Raw genomic sequence first — 20,588 nt, forward strand, 5'->3', positions numbered from 1 at the left:
AGGGGCCAAATCAAATAAAATTTCATAGGTAGAGGAGAATAGAGCAAAACGCATTCCACGGGGTCAAATGGACTAACTCATAATACTACCCATAATAACTTCTGTAGGACATTTCTCAACGAATATTACATTACAATTAAAAATAAGTTATTCATTATTGAACTGCAATGAAAAGATTGAGCAAAATTCCTTTAATGTCTCTTGAATTTAACGATATACGATTCTTTCACCTCATCCGCAAGATTTTCGTTCCATCCGCTAAGATCAACAAACAACCATGCGTTCACCATTATTCCACATTTACACCATCATTCGGGCGTATTGTCCCAGGTCCATTTACAAAACATATTTTAAATGCGTTAAAAAGTCACAAAAACCTTGTTGCTTTGTATAGAAGATCATTATGAGATGTAGCTAGTTTTGTAAATATTGCATTTGCATATTAAAACGGTATTCATGTTTCTATTCGTGGAACCATCGAAAAAGCTAGAGGGTTGCATATTGGGCTGTTCTCCCTTACTCACTTATCGAGCAGACACCACAGAGAACCATAACGCGATTCGGAGAAACAACGCCCGGGCGTCAGGTTTGTGCCGAATGATTGATTTTCAGGATTTGTTCGAGTGCCTGTTTTTTACTTGTTTACAGTGGTGATTGCGTTTGGCCAGGATTATGATTGATTCGATCGGATACCGGAGGATTGAATTTAATGCAACAGTGGATAAACGATGATGGATAAATTGAATTGGGTGTTTATCCACGCTTTAAGGCAGATTGCTAAATTGACGAAATCCGTGGTTTTCGCGTGCTGCAATTTACATTGGCTTTGTCGCACAATAAAGTTGTATTGACAATGCTTCACTTCGGAGAGAAAAAAGTTATGAAGAAGGTGGCTTAAGGTGACACGAGAAGCACGAACAATCACCAAATCGTCATCATTTCCATCATTGAATGCTTAATTTTTTTTCTAAAACAAATATGATTTTGAAAAAGTATCACCGACGCGTGCTTACTCGCAGTCTACATGCTGATACACTTACAGTTACATCAAACAACTGAGACCCGAAATACGCCGCTCCAAAATTACGAGGTGAAAATGCTAGAAAGAGAAATAACACGGTGTGTAGTGCCTCCCCTTAATGGATTACTTACTTTGAGCTGAATTCAAATGTACCCAAAATAATTATTTTTCATACACTTTTACAAAATAATAATGATTTTTCGAGCATGCAAACCAATCATATTTTTTTTGAATAAATTTTTGGCGGATGATTTTTAGGGGAGATATTTTAATTACATAAGGGATTTTTCTGGGGTATCCAATCGTTCCTGTCCAATGATAAGATTATATGGAGATGGAAAATAGGCCCGTAACTACTCGAACTTCGATAACATCTGTGGGACTTCGCTTGCTTCCTTGTCTGGTGTTTCCTTGTTAAGATTTTTCACCTAAAATTACATGTAGGTTCCCCGTAGGTGTGAATCTTTTTACCACTAAATAGGAATTTCTTGCCAACGAAGCTTCCTCAGTTTAATCACATCAAATATATTTCCCACATGCCACATTGTACTCAACCATTGCCATCATTTTTACCAAGCAGGTATTATCCGACCTAACATGTAGTGCTGTTAGGCGTAACACGGTCGCAGTTGGGGGTTGGTTCGACAGTTCATTACCCCTTTTATCGCCATTATGCCTTACCTTCGACAAGAAATGAGAAAACCCCAAGCATGTAGATGGTTTTGGATTACCACCGTACCGTTATTCTGCTGGTTTGAGTTGTTCTCACACTGACTGGAATATTAACCAAGGTTGTATAGCTGCTAGTATACTGTTTGTCTGAACGTCAAGGGCAAACCTTTTCCGAATCCTGACATGGCAACCACAATGGTCGATTTTAATCCTAGCCGCATTATCAAGGTCACATTGCACAGTTAACCTTCAATCAACGATCTTAATCTTGAACAAGCTTGGCTTGTTCCAATGTAACTAAAACTAAGTTTAAAAGTTTTCTGTTATATTTTTTGTACAGATGGGTGCTTTTAAGATGTGATTTGCATACATAACCAGTTATGGTTGTTTGATAGTAACAGCGTGATAAATAGGAATTCGTTCTATCTGAATGATTTATCAACTTTTAATGTTTCCTTTCGGATAGATGAAGATCTATTTAAGCGATGAGTGAGTTGAGAGAGAGACATTCAATCCTGTTTTATAAGCGACACAAAAATAAATTATGTATTTACATCGATAAAACAGAACAGATCAGTTTCCTAGACGGATCCTAGGTAACGAACTGTATATAAAGTGTAGCATTACATATCGAAGAGTCTGTGATTAAATGCAGACACGCATTCAACTTTCCCAGATGGCAGTTACGTACCATCGTTTCATTAGCAAATAGAGAATCTCAACAGGTGCAACGGTTGAACAGCAGATGCTGGGCTGGTGTTGAAGTATTCTGCTCAGGGAACGAACACAAAATATGTCACACGTTCAACGTGATAGCGCCCACGATATGATTTGTGTTCAATACTCAAATCCATTTTTGCTAAAAAGTAATAAATCTAGGAATTGTTGAAAATTACTTAATTTTATGATACATAATTAATGGAGATTCCCCCGAAAGGGTGTGAAGGATTATTTTGCTCGTTGACCTTGGAACAGAAGAAGAAGCAGTTCACTGTTGCACAGGCTTACGGAGGGACGAGACCAGTCAACCAGCTGTCGTATATAGACAATCCGAAAAAAAAAATGCAATATCCTGAGTAATTGATCTGAAATACATCAGCAGCCACAACATTGGGTTAAATTGCAAGCAAATTTCACACTGTTGGCTTTAATGCACACAATTTAAAGCATAGACAATATTTGATGTAAGGCACTTTCACAGGTATTAACTGCTACCTTTAATTACCAATTTGTGCCGCCTCACTGCAGTGCTAACGAAAAATGTGACACATTCTTCGGAGAGCATCAATTTTTCAAACGCAATTTTTGACATTATCTATGTGTTTCCCTTATTTTCCAATACCTAAATCATCAAATAAAATATTTTGTATGATAATATTTTAGCGAAAAATAAGTTTTTGACTAACAATTAGTATAATTGATAATAATGAAGAGTAACGGCTGTTTAGACAGGGGAAGGGTCATTTGGCCGAAACCCATCTACATCGAGAAGTGATAAATAAGGAGTGAGAAGTGAGACGTCTCACTTCTTACTCCTCATTTATCACTTCTCGATGTAAAAAGTGAGTAGTGCAAAGTGGGGAGAGAGACGTCTTACTTCTTCTCACTTTCTACATCGAGAAATGATAAATAAGGAGTGAGAAGTGAGACGTCTCACTTCTCACTCCTTATTTATCACTTCTCGATGTAGAAAGTGAGTAGTGCGAAGTGGGGAGAGAGACGTCTTACTACCCACTTTTTACATCGAGAAGTGATAAGTGAGGAGTGAGAAGTGAGACGTCTCACTTCTCACTCTTCATTCATAACTTCACGCTGTAAAAAGTGAGAAGCGCAAAGTGAGTAGTGAGACGTCTCACTAATCACTTCGCGCTTCTCACTTTTTACAGCGAAAAGTGATAAATGAGAAGTGAGAAATGAGACGTCTCACTTCTCACTCCTCATTTATCACTTCTCGCTGTAAAAAGTGAGAAGCGCAAAGTGAGTAGTGATAAGTGAGGAGTGAGAAGTGAGACGTCTCACTTCTCACTCTTCATTCATAGCTTCACGCTGTAAAAAGTGAGAAGCGCAAAGTGAGTACGTGAGACGTCTCACTTCTCACTCCTCATTTCTCGCTTCTCTCTGTGATAAGTGAATAGTGAGACGTCTCACTACTCACTTTTCACAATGAGAAGTGAGAAATGAGAAAAGAGAAGTGGGAAGTAAGACGTCTTACTTCTCTTTCTTCATTTTTCTCTTCTCACTGTTAAAAGTGAATAGCGCGACATGAGTAGTTAGACGTCTCACTACTCACTTTGTGTTTCTCACTTTTGACAGCGAGAAGTGATAAATGAGGAGTGAGAAGTGAGACGTCTGCGAAGTTGGTAGGGCGACGTATCACTACTCATTTTGCGCTTCTCACTTTTTACAGTGTGAAAAGAAATTTTGGCCAAATGACCCATTCGGCTAAATGACCCTTTCGGCCAAATGACCCTTTTGGCCAAACGACCCTTTCGGCCAAACGTCCCTTTTGGCCAAACGACCCTTTCGGCCAAACGACCCATTCAGCCAAATTACACATTCGTCCAAACTACCCATTCGGCCAAACGACCTATTCGGCCAAACGACCCATTCGGCCAAACGACCCTTTCGGCCAAACGACCCATTCAGCCAAACGACCCATTCGGCCAAACGACCAATATGGCCAAACGACCCATTCGGCCAAACGACCCATTCGGTCAAACGACCCATATGGCCAAACGACCCATTCGGCCTAATGACCTTTCCAGCCAAACGACCCATTCGGCCAAATGACTTTTGGCCTGATGAACCTTTCGGCCAAATGACCCATTCTGCCAAATGACTTTCGGCCTAATGGTATATTCGGCCAAACAACTTTCGGCCTAGTGGCATTCGGCCAAATGGCTTTCGGCCGAATGGGTTTCGGCCAAATGACCCTTCCCCGTTTAGACATATTTTCCCAAATTGACTGTAATTAACACCCAAAAGGCCAAGCTATTTGAGAAAGCGATTTTTGATTTTAAAAAAACTTTGTTATTTTTTGTCCAATCGTGATGAAATTTTTATACAAGGTCCAATTTTTATTCTAGTTTTGGCTGCACACTGAGTTTTTCGGAATTTCTGGATGGTTCCGGAATTATTCCAGATTCCCTTGGGGTACCAACAAACTGGTGTTTGGGGTATTTCGCCAGTTACTCAATTTTTCTCCATGGAACCCATATCAAACAGTATAAAACAATATTCCCACACTAATAACGAGTCTCATAGCGATTTTTCCGAAAGTTAGTCTTCCATACGGACATCCCAGGAAGCTTCCAAATGTCCCCAGGGAACCTGTAAAGGGGACAATTTCGATTTTGCTCCGAAACATGTCGTGCGACGGCTCTTTCTTCACAATTTGTCATGAATATACTCGCTGTTGTTATAAAAGTGGTCGATGGTCAGTTTGGCCACTCTTGTGGCACCCGGAATGCCCCCAGGGAACCTGTAAAGGGGACAATTTCGATTTTGCTCCGAAACATGTCGTGCGACGGCTCTTTCTTCACAATTTGTCATGAATATACTCGCTGTTGTTATAAAAGTGGTCGATGGTCAGTTTGGCCACTCTTGTGGCACCCGGAGTGCCCCCAGGGAACCTGTAAAGGGGACAATTTCGATTTTGCTCCAAAACATGTCGTGCGACGGCTCTTTCTTCACAATTTTTCATGAATATACTCGCTGTTGTTATAAAAGTGGTCTATGGTCAGTTTGGCCACTCTTGTGACGCCCGGAATGCCCCCAGGGAACCTGTAAAGGAGACAATTTCGATTTTGCTCCGAAACATGTCGTGCGACGGCAATTTTTCATGAATATACTTTGAATACTTTGTGTTTCATCGATGCCCACATAATATAATACAATGGGATTATAGAATTCCAAGAATTTTGACGATGCCAGTTATTGATTTTGATGCGGCACCAGTCAAAAAAGGAACAAATAGAAACAGGCTTCGCTATAATTCACACTTGAAATCGTGAACATATATGAAAACAAATAGAACTACGGTATTCGTTAGAATGTTTAGAGTAAAATCACAGCCAATGGCTGATTGTTTCATAGTTACAAGTGATGGGAGTTTTGAATAAGTAATGAAGCATTCTGTCATTTCTACCTGATATTCTGTATATTGTCCCTTACGATATCCTACTAGCCCTTCACTGCTTGCAGTAGCCTCGGAGTAATCTAAATGTGCACACATAGAAATAGTTTAAAGAACTAGTGATGCTGTCTTGAAGTCGGAGGAAAAGTAAACTTTCAACCAGGACTTACTGGGGAATCTGAGGAGCAGAATTATGATGTTTCAGATATTCAAGAAAAAACAGAACTGTGTGAAAGTTTATTGAAAATAATGATGGCATTCATACATACATATATTTTTTTCCCCTTAACACGGTAATCACTTTGACGTAGTGTGTTACGGTTTACGATATATCGTATTTAGTCCTCGCTACCAACAGCAGTCTCAGAAATAAAACATAATTAATGTTACCCTGCAGATAATTGAAAGCCTCGAATTTCGAATCCCGTTGGAGGATAAACTGCATGCAACGGAAGCACCTTTTCAAGCAATTAGTTAAAAAAAACTCGATGCCCGTATCCGCTGAACTGACTGCTGGAAAATCGAGTTGAGGGTTTAAATACGTACCAACTTTTCATGAACTTGCACTTATTATTACAGCATTTGTTTTTCAGTCTATATTACATATTACAGAATATTGTGTATTTGGACAACATATTTTATTCCTGTAAGTCTTCTTCAAATAAATTATGTACTTGTGAGGACATTATTTCTACAGGTTTTATCGCCATAGCTGATTTTTAGTCTATAGCTAGGAGGTTCAAATAAAATCGAATTTCGAGTATCGCGCATTTATGCGCCCTCATGCAGCATGAAAAGATAAATCTTAAGAGCTAACAACTAAGTAACTGCAAAACATTTTGGCTCATGGGAATATTTTCAAAATACCCCTTCACTCGCTTGAAAGCAAAAAGACGACTCTTTCAGCAGCACCCAGGTCTATAGTACATTTTTGCAGTAGCAGACTTGACACGAGAAATTGTTTTTTTCGCCATAGCACCTTACGGCTCAGTTGATCATATGCTGACCGATTATGTAATTTCGATCTTATGTTTTTATGCTCGAGGCCTAATGAACAATAACTTGTCGTAAAAAATTAGGGTGAAGTTCTGAGAAAAACCCTATTGGGATCCTGATTAGCATCGGCTCGAGATTCTAAGAAGCATCTACTCATGATTATGAGCAAAATTCGTTCGAGATTCTAAACTAAATCCGTCTGGAATTCTAAACAGACTCTATTTAAGATTCTGAAACGAATCTGTTCGGGATAAAAATTTCAAACAGAATCCGTTTGGAGTCGAGTTCTAAAGAGGATCCGTTTGTAATTCTGAACATAATTTCGGTTGAAATTTGGAGAGGAATTTGTACAGAGTTCTGAACAGAGTCCGTTTGGGATTCTGAAAAGAATCTTTTTGAGATTCGGAACATAATTTGTTTGGAATTCGGATCCCAATCCGTTTGAAATTCTGAATAGAACCCGTTGAAGGTCCCTAACAGAATCTGTTTGCGATTCTGAAAAAAATCGAATGTTTTTGAACAGAATTTATTTAGGATTCTGAAAAGAATACGTTAGCGATTCTGAACAAAGTGGCCAAACTGACCAATGACCACCTTTATAAGAATTGCGAATCTATTCAAAACAAATTGTGAAGAAAGAGCCATCACACGACATGTTTCGGAGAAGGATCGAAATTGTCCCATTTAAATGTTCCTTGGGAGCATTCCGGGTGTCCCAAGAGTGGCCAAACTGTCCAATGACCATTTTTGTAAGAAAAGCGAGTTTATTCATAACAAATTGTGAACATAGACCACTTTTATAAGAACAGCGAGCTTATTCATGGAAGATCGTGAAGAAAGAGTCGTCGCATGACATGCCTCGGAGCAAAATCGTAATTGTCACCTTTACAGGTTCCCTAAGGGCATTCCGGGTGTCACAAGAGTGGCCAAACTGACCATAGACCACTTTTATAACAGCAGCGAGTATATTCATGAAAAATTGTGAAGAAAGAGCCGTCGCACGACATGTTTCGGAGCAAAATCGAAATTGCCCCAATTAAATGTTCTTTTGGGGAATTCCGGGCGTTACGAGAGTGCCCAAACTGACCAGAGACCACTTTTATAACAACAGCGAGTATATTCATGAAAAATTGTGAAGAAAGAGCCGTCGCACGACATGTTTCGGAGCAAAATCGAAATTGTCCCCTATACAGGTTCCCTGGGGGCATTCCGGGTGCCACAAGAGTGGCCAAACTGACCATAGACCACTTTTATAACAACAGCGAGTATATTCATGAAAAATTGTGAAGAAAGAGCCGTCACACAACATGTTTCGGAGCAAAATCGAAATTGTCCCCTTTACAGGTTCCCTGGGGACATTTGGAAGCTTCCTGGGATGTCCGTATGTAAGATTAACTTTCGGAAAAATCGCTATGAGACTCGTTATTAGTGTGGCAATTTTGTTTTATACTGTTTGATATGGGTTCCATGGAGAAAAATTGAGTAACTGGCGAAATACCCCAAACACCAGTTTGCTGGTACCCCAAGGGAATCTGGAATAATTCCGGAACCATCCAGAAATTCCGAAAAACTCAGTGTGCAGCCAAAACTAGAATAAAAATTGGACCTTGTGTCAAAATTTCATCAAGATTGGACAAAAAATAAAAAAGTTATGATTTTTTCAAAATCAAAAATTGCTTTCTCAAAGAGCTTGGCCTTTTGGGTGTTAATGACAAAGATGAAAAAGTATAGAATCAGTGCCCTCTGCAAAATTTGATTTAAAATTGTAAGAAACCTAAATTTTGATTAGGTAAAATATGTCACAAAAAAGCGTTGTAACGTCACGAAAAATAGACTTTTTTAAGTTTTCTGAGAAGTATGTATACTGCCGCTAACCGCAAGTCGAGCACATCAGTATATGGGCTTCCATATACAGATGTGCTCGACTTGCGGTTAACGGCAGTATAAGCCATGAATTTAAAATTTCGTATGCTCTTTGTACTCGAAAAAAACTTTGTTTTGGTGGTAATAGAAATAAAATCGGTGGTAAATAGCCTGAGTTTCACCTAGGTGAAGTTTGCGTTGTAACGTCACGGAAAAATCTTCCTCGTAAAGCCCACCAGCTTGTAAGATATTCGAACAAATTGGCTCAATTTGTGTACAGCTACAGGTTGAACATATTAATATAAATACAGAAAGCAAGTTTTCAATCGATGTGACATAGGGTGAAGTAGTATTTCGGCGACATCACCTATTTCCGTCAGTATATGCAGGACAAGTGAAAAATCTGTTGAATTATTCTCTGTAAAGTAAATAAAGCGGCAAAGATGACTAGAAGCAACAAGATACCCGACTTCTATGATTTTACGGAGACACGATAAGCGCTGCAAGTGAACAAAAACCGAACTAGTACACTGCTAATTTTAATCGATCATCTTTTGAAGAAATGTCAAAAATAAAACAATAACAGCTGAGCCATTGCACCATGCAAATAACTCATACAATTCGATGACCAAAAACAGTTTCTTTAAAACTGAACTAGCAAGCTGTTTACCTATCTTTTTTCATTTGATGAAGTGCGCGTATTAAATTATGTTTAGGGATGTGAGACCCTGGATCGAATTTTGTCAAAACCGGGTGTCAAAAAGAACAGTCAAATCTACTCGAAGCATTTCGCCAACTCTGCTTTTACAAATCACAGAAATAAATCTCAAGGGTATGCTTATAAGAACAATGATAACAAGGTTCAGCTATTATATCCATTTAGGCTTAAGGCATTTCGCAGCTCCATTGCTTTTCCCGGCTAATCCAGGAGCAAAAATATCAACTCCGATCGATCGATCGATCGAAGAAGCAACTCCAATGGATTTAAACCACGAATATGAGGATAACGAAATTGATGTTGCTGGAGAAGTTGATCTGGGAAATGCCGACATAATCAGAAAATACACTCAACCCTCTTTTTACGGCAGTTTTTTATACGTCACTTCGTTTTACGGCACCCTTTTTACGGCACGTGACGTAAAAAGAATTGTAACCATTATTGACATCCAAAAGTAAGCATATAAGAAGGTACTCTTAGAAACCCAAATAACAAAGTAGATGCTTTGTATATTCATCATTTGCCTTCAACAATTGTTCCATTCCAGGTCATCCAAGAATTTCCTGGAGTCTACACGCGTAACCAAGGACCTAATGTCTACAAGCGTAGCGAAAGAGCTGTTATCTATTGTAAAAAATGGTTTATGCCCTATTTGATATATTAAACCAAATTCCGTTCCAGGTCATACAAGAAATCCCTGGAATATAGGTCTTGAGGTCTACCCGCGTAACCGATGGGCTGTTATCTGTTTTTAAATGGTTCATGCTCCATATGATCTATTAAACCAAACTCAATATGCCTTAAGCAGCCGTTCCTTTCCTGGTCATCCAAGAATTCCCTAGACTCCTCAGCCGCGGATTCATCCCAAATAAGTCCTCCGAGTATTTGTCTTTCGTTCGCGTCTCAAATCCAGGCATATGAGATGTTCTAAGATCTCCAAATTGCCCTTGAGTTTGAATCAAATGGTCTGCCGAATCAACCAAGGCTTTCATGATGTCCCCAGCCGCGGTATCGAGTATTTGTCTTTAATTTGCGTCTCAAATGTAGGCATATGATTTGTTCTAAGATCTCCAAATTGTCTTGGAGTTTGAATCAAATGGTCTACTGAATCAACCAAGGCTTCCATGATGTTTCCAACCACGTTAAACACCCATTTATGTCCTCCAAGTATTTATCTTTTGCTCGCGTCTTAAATCCACGCATATGAGTTGTTCTAAGACCTTCAAATTGTCCTGGAGTTTGAATCAAATGGTCTGCCGAATCAACCGAAGATTCCATGATGTCCATGGCTGAGGTTATAACCCAATTATGTCCTCCGAGTATTTGTCTTTCACTTGCGTCTCAAATCCAGACATATGAGATGTTGTAAGATCTCCAAATCGTCCTTAAGATTGAATCAAATGATCTGCCGAATCAACCGAGGCTTCCATGATGTCCCCAGCCGCGGCATCAACCCAATTATGTCCTCCGAGTATTTGTCGTTCACTCGCGTCTCAAATGTAGGCATATGAGTCGTTCTAAGATCTCCAAATCATCCTGGAGTTTGAATCAAATGGTCTGCTGGATCAACCGAGGCTTCCATGATGTCCCCGGCCGCGGTATCAACTCAATTATGTCCTCCGAGTATTTGTCGTTCTCTCGCATCTCAACTGTAGGCATATAAGTTGTTCGAAGATCTCCAAATCGTCCTGGAGTTTGAATCAAATCGTCTGCCAAATTAACCAAAGCTTTCATTATGTCCCCAGCTGCGGTAGCAACCCAATTATGTCCTCCGAGTATGTTTCTTTCATTTGCGTCTCAAATCCACACACATGAGATGTAGTACGATCTCCAAATCGTCCTGGAATTTGAATCAAATGGTCTGCCGAATCAACCAAGGCATCCATGATGTCCTCAGCCGCGGTATCAATCCAATTATGTCCTTCGAGTATTTTTCTTTCACTTGCGTCTCAAATACAGGCATATGAGATGTTGAAAGATCTCCAAATTATTCTGGAGTTTGAATCAAATGGTCTACCGAATCCACAATGGTTTCCATGATATCCCCAGCCGTGGTAATAACCCACTTATGTGCTCCGAGTATTTGTCTTTCGCTTGCACCTCAAATGGAGGCATATGAGGTTTTCTAAGATCTTCAAATTGTTCTGGAGTTTGAATAAAATGGTCTACCGAATGTACAATGGCTTCCATGATGTCGCCAGTCACGGTATCACCCCAATTATGTCCACCGAGTATTTCTCTTTCACTTGCGTCTCAAATCCAGACATATGAGATGTAGTAAGATCTCCAAATTGTCCAGGAGTTTGAATTAAATGGTCTGCCGAATCAACCAAGGCCTAAATGATGTCCCCAACTGCGGTAACAAGCCGAGCAGCACAAGTCAGACAAACATCCCAAGGATTATTTTTAGTTTAATAACGGTCATGAAAACCATTATTTGCTCTACATGACTTCTGTAAAATCAGCCTGAAACTAAAATGTTTGTAGGGATGGTTGTAGCAATTTGATTGTGATAAATTCGGTCAATTCATATGGGCCATGCCCTTGTTGATCCATAGAACCAAAGTGAATACGGCTTCAACTATTGTTCCATTGCAGATCATCCATGAATATCATCCATGAATATCATCCATCCCTGAAATATAAGCTTTACGGCCAACATGTGTAACCAAAAGGGGAAATCTTACAACATGTTACATGTCAGAATTTGAGACGCAATTCGCAAACTATCCAAATTCCAGGACAAATTTGAGATCTTATAACACCTCATATGCCTTGATTTGAGACGAGTGAAAGATAAACACTCGGGGAATATAATTGAGTTGATATCGCGAGTGAAGAAATCATGGAAGCCTTGGTTGATTTGGTAGACCACTTGATTCAAACTCCAGGACAATTTAAAGATCTTACAACATCTTACATGCTAAAATTTGTAAATCAAGTGAAAGACTAATACTCAGAAGACAAAATTGGGTTGACACCGCGGCTGGAGACATCGTGAAAGCCTTGTTTTATTCGGCAGAACATTTGATTAAAACTCCAGAACAATTTGGAGATTTTAAAACATATCATATGTCTAGATCTGATACGTAAGTGAAAGACAAATAATCGCCAGTCATAGTTGGGTTGATACCCCGAGTGGGGCACCATGGAAGCCTTGGTTGATGCATTACACCATTTGATTCAAACTCCAGGACAATTTGGAGAGCTTCCAACAACTCATATGTCTTGTTTTGAGACGCAAGTAAAAGACAAATACTCAGAGAACATAATAGAGTTGATACCACGGCTTAGGACATCACGAAGGTTTTGGTTGATTTGATAGACCATTTGATTTGAGCTCCAGGACAATTTGGAGATCTAGCAATACCTAATATGCCTGTATTTGAGACGATAGTAAAAGACCGATACTCAGAAGACAAAATTGGGTTGACACCGAGACTGGAGACATCATGGAAGCCTTAGTTGATTCTGTAGATCACTTGATTCAAACTCCAGGACAATTTGCAGATCTTAAAACATCTCATATACATGGACTTGAGACGCAAGTCAAAGACATATACTCGGAGGGCATGATCGGGATGATACCGCAGCTGAGGACATCGTGCAAGCCTCAGTAGATTCGGTAGACCGTTTGATTCAAACTCCAGAACAATTTGGAGATCTTAAAACATCTCATATGCCTGGATTTGGAGAGATCTTACAATACCTCATGCAAGACGCAAATGAATGTATTTGAAAGTATCCTCACGATGAGTAAATTAAGTGAAATACTAGAAATTTCAACAAAAAATCTTTTTACGTCACATTCGGTTTACGTCCCCCCAATAAGTGACGTAAAAAGAGGGTTGAGTGTATACATTTTTTTCAGAACTAGTTCTGCTATTGAAGTTACCTTCAAACAGTTTGGCGTTTGAAAACACAAGTATCAAAGCGATCGTTCGGAATATGAAGTCTAATTGTACACACTTTGTTCTACTATCTTAATAATATTTATCATTAGATTTCAATCATATTTTTATAGAATTTTCAATTTCAGTTAGCCGCAATTGTAGCATAAGACCAAACACTGTGTGTTATGCTCGAACAATCAGCTTTTTTTTCTACTCGGTGGAATCTTACAAAGAAGCCAAAATATGTGTTCTAGTTTGCAAATTTAGGCATTGGAACTAACGCTCCGTGCCATTGATCAATGGTTGATTGATCGATGTGGTGGGGTTTGACAGTGGGCCCTGTTGAATTCCTATAAAAAGCTGCATGTATCCGCAAGTAGGCCCCACCAAAGCGACCGTGTGCCGCTCAAAGCGCACAAGCCTAAGTCCTGGTGTTAGGTGGGACGCTAAACAGCCCTGACACGACGGCCCTCCGACAAGACAGGAGGTTTGCGCAGGTCCAATAAGCCGCCTGGAAAACCAATAATTACGAACAATATAAGAGATAATGCGACTCTATATAATCGGTAAAGACCTAGGCGACGAATAAAGGATCACGATTGGAAGCTTGGAACACGGAACTGCAAGTCGCTAGGTTTCGCAGGTTGCGACAGGATGATCTACGATGAATTACATCCCCGCAACTTCGACGTCGTGGCGCTGCAAGAGATTTGCAGGACAGAACAGAAAGTGTGGAAAAGCGGGCATCGAGCGGCTACCTTCTACCAAAGCTGTGGCACCACCAACGAGCTGGGAACCGGCTTCATAGTGTTGGGTAAGATGCGCCAACGCGTGATTGGGTGGCAGCCAATCAACGCAAGGATGTGCAAGCTGAGGATTAAAGGCCGTTTCTTCAACTATAGCATCATCAACGTGCACTGCCCACACGAAGGGAGACCCGTCTGCACACCGTATCGAATGACAACGGCCAACGATGCATAAACTTTGCAGCCTCCCGCGGAATGGTAGTCCGAAGCATTTTCTTCCCCCGCAAGAATATTCACAAGAGCACATGGACATCACCTAATCAAGTAACGGAAAACCAAATCGACTACGTTCTAATCGACGGCAAATTCTTCTCCGACATCACGAATGTTCGCACGTACCGCAGTGCGAATATTGAAACCGACCACTACCTCGTTGCAGTATATCTGCGCTCAAAACTCTCGACGGTGTACAACACGCGTCGGAGTCATCCACCACGGCTTAACATTGGTCGGCTTCAAGACGGTAGACTAGCCCAAGACTACGCACAGCAGCTGGAAGTGGCACTCCCAATGGAAGAGCAGCTAGGCGTAGCATCTCTTGAAGATGGCTGGAGAGATATTCGATCCGCCATTGGAAGCACCGCAACCGCTGCACTAGGCACGGTGCTCCCGGATCAGAGAAACGACTGGTATGACAGCGAATCCCGAGTAGAAGAAAATATCTCAATAATATCAAATGTTGATAAGATAGCAAAATGAGATATGGACATGATTGATATAAGAGATAAAAGATCAGACGACAATATCAATATTTTGCACTAAAATATCACGAGGAGATCAAGTTATGATATTTGTAATAAGTGATCAATATCATGTGTCATTGATTTGTTCTTATCCATAGCATATCTTGATATTTAAATGATATTTCGGTGCAAATTTTTGATATTGTTGCCTGTTCTTTTATCTCTTATATCAATCAAGTCCATATCATGTTTTGTTATTCTGTTCATGGCTTCTGCCCGGGATGTGAGCAGTTAGTTGAGGAGAAGAAGGCAGCATGGGCGAGATTGCTGCAACACCGCACGAGGGCGAACGAGGCACGATGCAAACGGGCGCGGAACAGACAAAACTCGATTTTTCGGAGAAAAAAGCGTCAGTAGGAAGATCGAGACCGTGAAGAGACGAAGTTACTGTACCGCGCTAATAACGCACGAAAGTTCTATAAGAAGTTGAACCGTTCACGTAAGGGCTACGTGCCACAGCCCGATATATGTAAAGACATAAACGGAAACCTTTTTACAAACGAGTGTGAGGTGATCCAAAGGTGGCGGCAGCACTCCGAAGAACACATAAATGGCGATATGGCAGACAACGGTGCACTATGGGGCGGCTCCATACAAAGTGGTGGCCAAAAATATTTTTTTGGTTTTTCCGCATTATTTTATAGTATTCTAGTAAGATTAGCATATAATTAATCATATTTATGCATTTTCATCGCATCCGGAAGGTGTAACTAGTATTTAACCCAGTAATGAGCTACGTATTCCTAAACAATAAACTTGAACGATTGTTTTTAATTTTAGGGGCAGTTCAAATGCAAATTAAAACTAGAATAAGGTTGCTATGTATAAGATTAAACAGGAGAAGTGGAGGTGGAAGACCCCCCCCCCCCTAACCAAGATTTGACCCCTTCCCCATTTTTTTTTAACTATGTCGTATAAGAGTATTCTTTTATCAATCAGGTATTTTGGTGAAGAATTATTTGTCTTCCGAACCTCCCCATCCCCCCACACAAAGTTATCTGCACCCCCCCCCCTATGGAAATATTTGTTCCGTACAAATAAATCCATCAAACTAGTCGAAAGGATTCTTTAATAATATATTTCCATTATTTTTACTGAACATATCATCTGAACATTACATCTTTAACAAAGTTGATGATTTGTCTCCATTTTTCATACTGCAGGGATGAATATAAAGGAGCTGTTCCGATTTCCATCTCATTGAATATATATTTTTCTCATCGCGAAACAAAGAAATACGGCATCAATTTAGTCGCTTCTTTTTGTCAACATGCGTGTTCACTGCTGCAAAAAATCACAAAAATAAGAAATAAGTTTCATTGCTTTGTACAAAATAAAACCTAATTTTTATTGATAAATTGTCATAATAAATTTTAATTATTAACTTTCTCTTAAAACTAAATCAAATTGACAAGCATTTCTACTCATTTTCTACATTTTCATCGAGAGCAAAATCATCATCAAGTTGTTCAACATCATCCATTAATTCGTCTAGTGCATTGTCTTCAGTGTTTACATTTTCAGAGCTGTAAAGATCTTCGAATACTAAAAGTGATTTTACAACATACGGATATTCATGTGATACTTTCTTTCGCATTCTGCTACCTAGATTTATTGAACTTATCAAAGGATCAGATGAGTTCATAGCTCGAATAAAGACGTCATGTAGATTATCAACTCGTGACCTTTTCCTAGCATGATGGGTACGACATTTTTTTAATAGTTTAGATTGGCATTCTGCTGCTTCTTCAGCTAACATGGATTATTATGCTTCCAGCGTGAGCGAGTACTTTATGCACTGTTGCTGGAATTTTATACCAATCATACAAATTAATATATCGCCGATATGTTTCTTTACAATAGTCATCCATTTTTTTAGGATTGATCGGATCTTGGCAATTGATTACTATTAAAATATTACGAAATCTAACAATAAGATCTTCGTCAATGTCCAAAACTTTGGAAAGTAATTCAGGATTTGAAAATGCTTTTCGACACACGTTTCCTGTTGTGCTGGTCCCTGCTCCACTTGCCCTGGGTTGATCAACTCGTACTCCGAATACTTCGTACAGTTTTTCAGTAACGAGTTTTTTCCGATCGAGAAATTTGGCCTTTAAATCCATCGTGATCTTCCACTTTTTAATTTCCATCCTGTAGGAAATATGTAATAATCACTCAGAAAATCGCATCCAAGCGTGCTGTGGAGATATGCCGTAATGAAGAGCATCTTCGTTCGTCTCGTACCCTGCTTCAAGCTTCTGTAAAGTAAAAAAAAAACAATGTTATCTTTATGTCACTTAAAATTTGATAAAAAAAAAAAGTATTACCTTTATATCACTCATTACATTTGGAGTAGCTCCACAAATTGGACAGTTGGACATGGAAGAAGTATCGGTTACATAATTAAGAACTTTGCCGTCGATCATACTCATAACGAAAATAAAATCAATCAAAACAAATTCGCCATTCGATAATTGGATTTTTACTGGGACAAGCTCACTTATTTGATTTTCAATATATCTCTTGGTGTTGAGTACCATCTCTTCTGATTCTTTGATAAACTCCAGCATAATTGGCCTACAGAACCGAATGCTTTGGGGTGTTAAGTTATGCCACAAAATGCTTTTCTTGTTGTTCTGATAATAAAGTTGTATAGGAGTTGTCGTCACTGAAAAGACGTCACTGTCATCCTTTTGATTTGGCATTGATAGAGCTTGGTGGTATTGTGAATAGCCTGTAGAGCCATCTATACCCCAGCTGCTTAAAAGCACTAGCTCTGTGTAATCGTTGGTATTCATTTGTTGGACGATTTCCGCATCAATGATCTTGATGATTCTTTCTGCTGTATGGTTCTTGAGTGCCTGTAATTTGACCTGAAAAAAAAAGAAACATTTAAAGTTGGTGTACTAGAACTTGTGGATATTTACATCTACCTGAATTTTTGATGGTGACTCTTCGATTGACTCGGCTAAAGGGGAGCAAACTTTTTTCATGCTCTTGATTACATGGTAGCTCGGAAACCTTAATGGGTTCTTTTTCACTGTTTGCTCATATGCATATTTGGTAAAATCGCAGTCTAAAAAATATTCGAATGCCTCTTCAGGTGACATCATTCCATGTGAATCTTTGAGAGTCGTAAACATTTTAGATGCACTTTCACGATTTTTGATAACATGGCCAATCAAATTTACCATATTTGAATCGCCATGTCTATATGCAATATTTCTTGTGGCTAAAAGAGCCCTCTCTATAGTGTCAACATTAGCGCCGAACATTTCATCGGTTTTCCTTCGCTTACTTCTATCACTAAGTTCATCAAATTGTTTTTGTGGACGCCCACGGCCAGTTGACGTTGAAGGTGTTTCTGCGATGTACTCTGCAAGCTCCAAATGACCGTCGAGCCAATCCTTATTGTACTTCTCAAAGCAAGCGCTCTTGTTTGCGGTGAGCCTTTTGCCACGCATTGTAAAAATGTTGTGCTACGTATTGCAACTTTTTAAGAAGTCTTTCTTCTTTGGCAAGATCAATATTACATTTTGTTTTGATGTATTCAAATGCTTTTGTTGCATTGACTATTTGAGATGTTTTTGGATCAAAAAGTAACACGATGCTCCTATGTTCCATATTATCACAAACAATTCTTTTCAGATTTTATTCCAATAAATAACTACACAATGTTGTTAGCGTTAAAGCCGAAAACAAACTCATGATTTGAAAATGTTTCCCCCGTTCTTTTTAATGCAAGTAGGTAGATAATATTTATTATGAAAATAAATATACCTGAGTATAGTTGGTACAAATTGTAAAATGACACATGAACAGAGAATTATAAACAAGTTCGAGTTTAAAGGGCATTCTCGAGTCTCTTCGAAACGCGCAGAGGGTTACGGAAAGGTGATGGTCTTTCGTGTCTGCTATTCAAAATCGCTTTGGTGGTACGATTTTCACGAAGTCCGTCCAGTTATTTGGTTTCGCCGATGACATTGATATCATGGCACGCAATATTGAGAGGATGGAGGAAGCCTACATCAGACTGAAAAGCGAAGCTAAACGGATCAGTCATTAACACAAAGTACATGATAGGAAGAGGCTCAAGAGGGGTCAATGTAAGCCACCCACCACGAGTTGTGACGAAATCGAGGTGGTTGAAAAATTCGTGTACCTGGGCTCACTGGTGACCACCGATAACGATACCAGCAGAGAAATTCGGAGACGCATCATGGCAGGAAATCGTACATACTTTGGACTCTGCAAAAAGCTTCGATTGAATAGAGTTCGCCGCCGTACCAAACTGACTAAAATCGCTCATTAGACCGGTAATTCTCTACGGACAGGTGACCTGGACGATGCTCGTGGAGGACCAACGGGCAATGGGAGTTTTCGAAAGGACAGTGCTGCGCACCATCTATGGTGGGGTGCAGATGGCGGACGGTACGTGGATGAGGCGAATGAACCACGAGTTGCATCAGCTGTTGGGAGAACCACCCATCGTTCACACCGCGAAAATCGGAAAACTGCGGTGGGCCGGGCACGTAGCCAGAATGTCGGACAGTAATCCGGTGAAAATGGTTCTCTACAACGATCCGACGGGAACAAGAAGGCGAGGTGCACAGCGGGCAAGGTGGATCGATCAGGTGGAGGATGATTTGCGGACCCCCCTTCAGGCTGCGTGGTTGGCGAAGTGCAGCCATGAACCGAGCTGAATGGAGAAGACTTTTATGTATTGCACAGGCCACTCCGGACTTAGTCTGGCAATAAATAAAGAAATAAATTCAGACCGCATCGTGCTTTCGTGCTGTGCGGTTCTTTCTCTCTTTGCGGAAGAAAGTTTTTAATACTACCCGAAGCTATTTTAATTTCAACGGTGCTTCTTAGCGCTATTTGTACCCACTGATCCCGTTACGATCTTTGCAAGGACCCGTGCCTTCGTTTTACGTTGGACCCGTTTGCGGAAGTAAAATTCCGACAAGCGGTGGTAATCCTGCAGGGACACCGTTCTGGGAAAAAACCTCTTAGAAGGTCACGTCTCCACGCTCAGCAATGAGTATTAACAAAAACGAACAGTGGGTAATGTCTATGACATAACCGCTAAGTGGACGTAGGACTTGACTTGACCATGCCTTCAAGATACATAGGGTAAAATGCCCAATAATGGACCCCCTAGTAGCGAAATTTTGCTCTTCCTGGCATAAGGAGTGGAAATTTTCAAAATATTAATTTTGCGTGGTATCTAATATCAAGCTCTGCATCTCCTCTTCACGATACATACATAAAACACTCAAATACTCGACGTTATTCTTTGAAATTAACATTGTAAAGTTGGACTAAATTTGCCCTATAGTAGACCCCCTGGGGGTCCATAATAGGAAATTGCTTCCCTATAGTAGACACTTCATTTGATTTTCATGTTTCGTTTCGGGACGTTCTTCTTCCCTATTATGGACCCCCTCAAAATATTCCTATAATGGACACTCTCGTGTTTATTTTTTATAGAATTTTAAGAAATCAACTAATTTTACTTTCCATAGCATTTTCAATGCATGTAATCAAATCATAGGACTGTAAGGTAGGTTCTCCCGATGGAATTTCATGGCAAAATGTTTCCATTGTGTTGTATTGATGAAAAAATGTCTGGAGGATCCACTATTGGCTGGGGGTCCACTATTTGGGCACTTTACCCTAATATGTCCAAATGTCTCACATCAACTATTTTGGATAAATAATCGGCGTTGCATACCATT

The 20,588-nt window shown here is 39.8% G+C and overlaps 1 protein-coding gene across 1 annotated transcript; it reads right to left on the reverse strand.

The window, feature by feature from the left end:
- Positions 1 to 17,018: 17,018 nt before the first annotated feature.
- LOC134221506 (uncharacterized) lies at positions 17,019 to 18,311 on the reverse strand. Its single transcript, XM_062700702.1, has 3 exons — positions 17,781 to 18,311; positions 17,175 to 17,720; positions 17,019 to 17,105 (listed from the first exon to the last, which is right to left on the reverse strand). Exons 1-3 carry the CDS (start codon positions 18,309 to 18,311, stop codon positions 17,019 to 17,021), a joined length of 1,164 nt encoding a protein of 387 aa, XP_062556686.1.
- Positions 18,312 to 20,588: the final 2,277 nt, after the last annotated feature.

Source organism: Armigeres subalbatus, chromosome 3 (assembly GCF_024139115.2).
Source record: "Armigeres subalbatus isolate Guangzhou_Male chromosome 3, GZ_Asu_2, whole genome shotgun sequence".
Taxonomy (NCBI): domain Eukaryota; kingdom Metazoa; phylum Arthropoda; class Insecta; order Diptera; family Culicidae; genus Armigeres; species Armigeres subalbatus.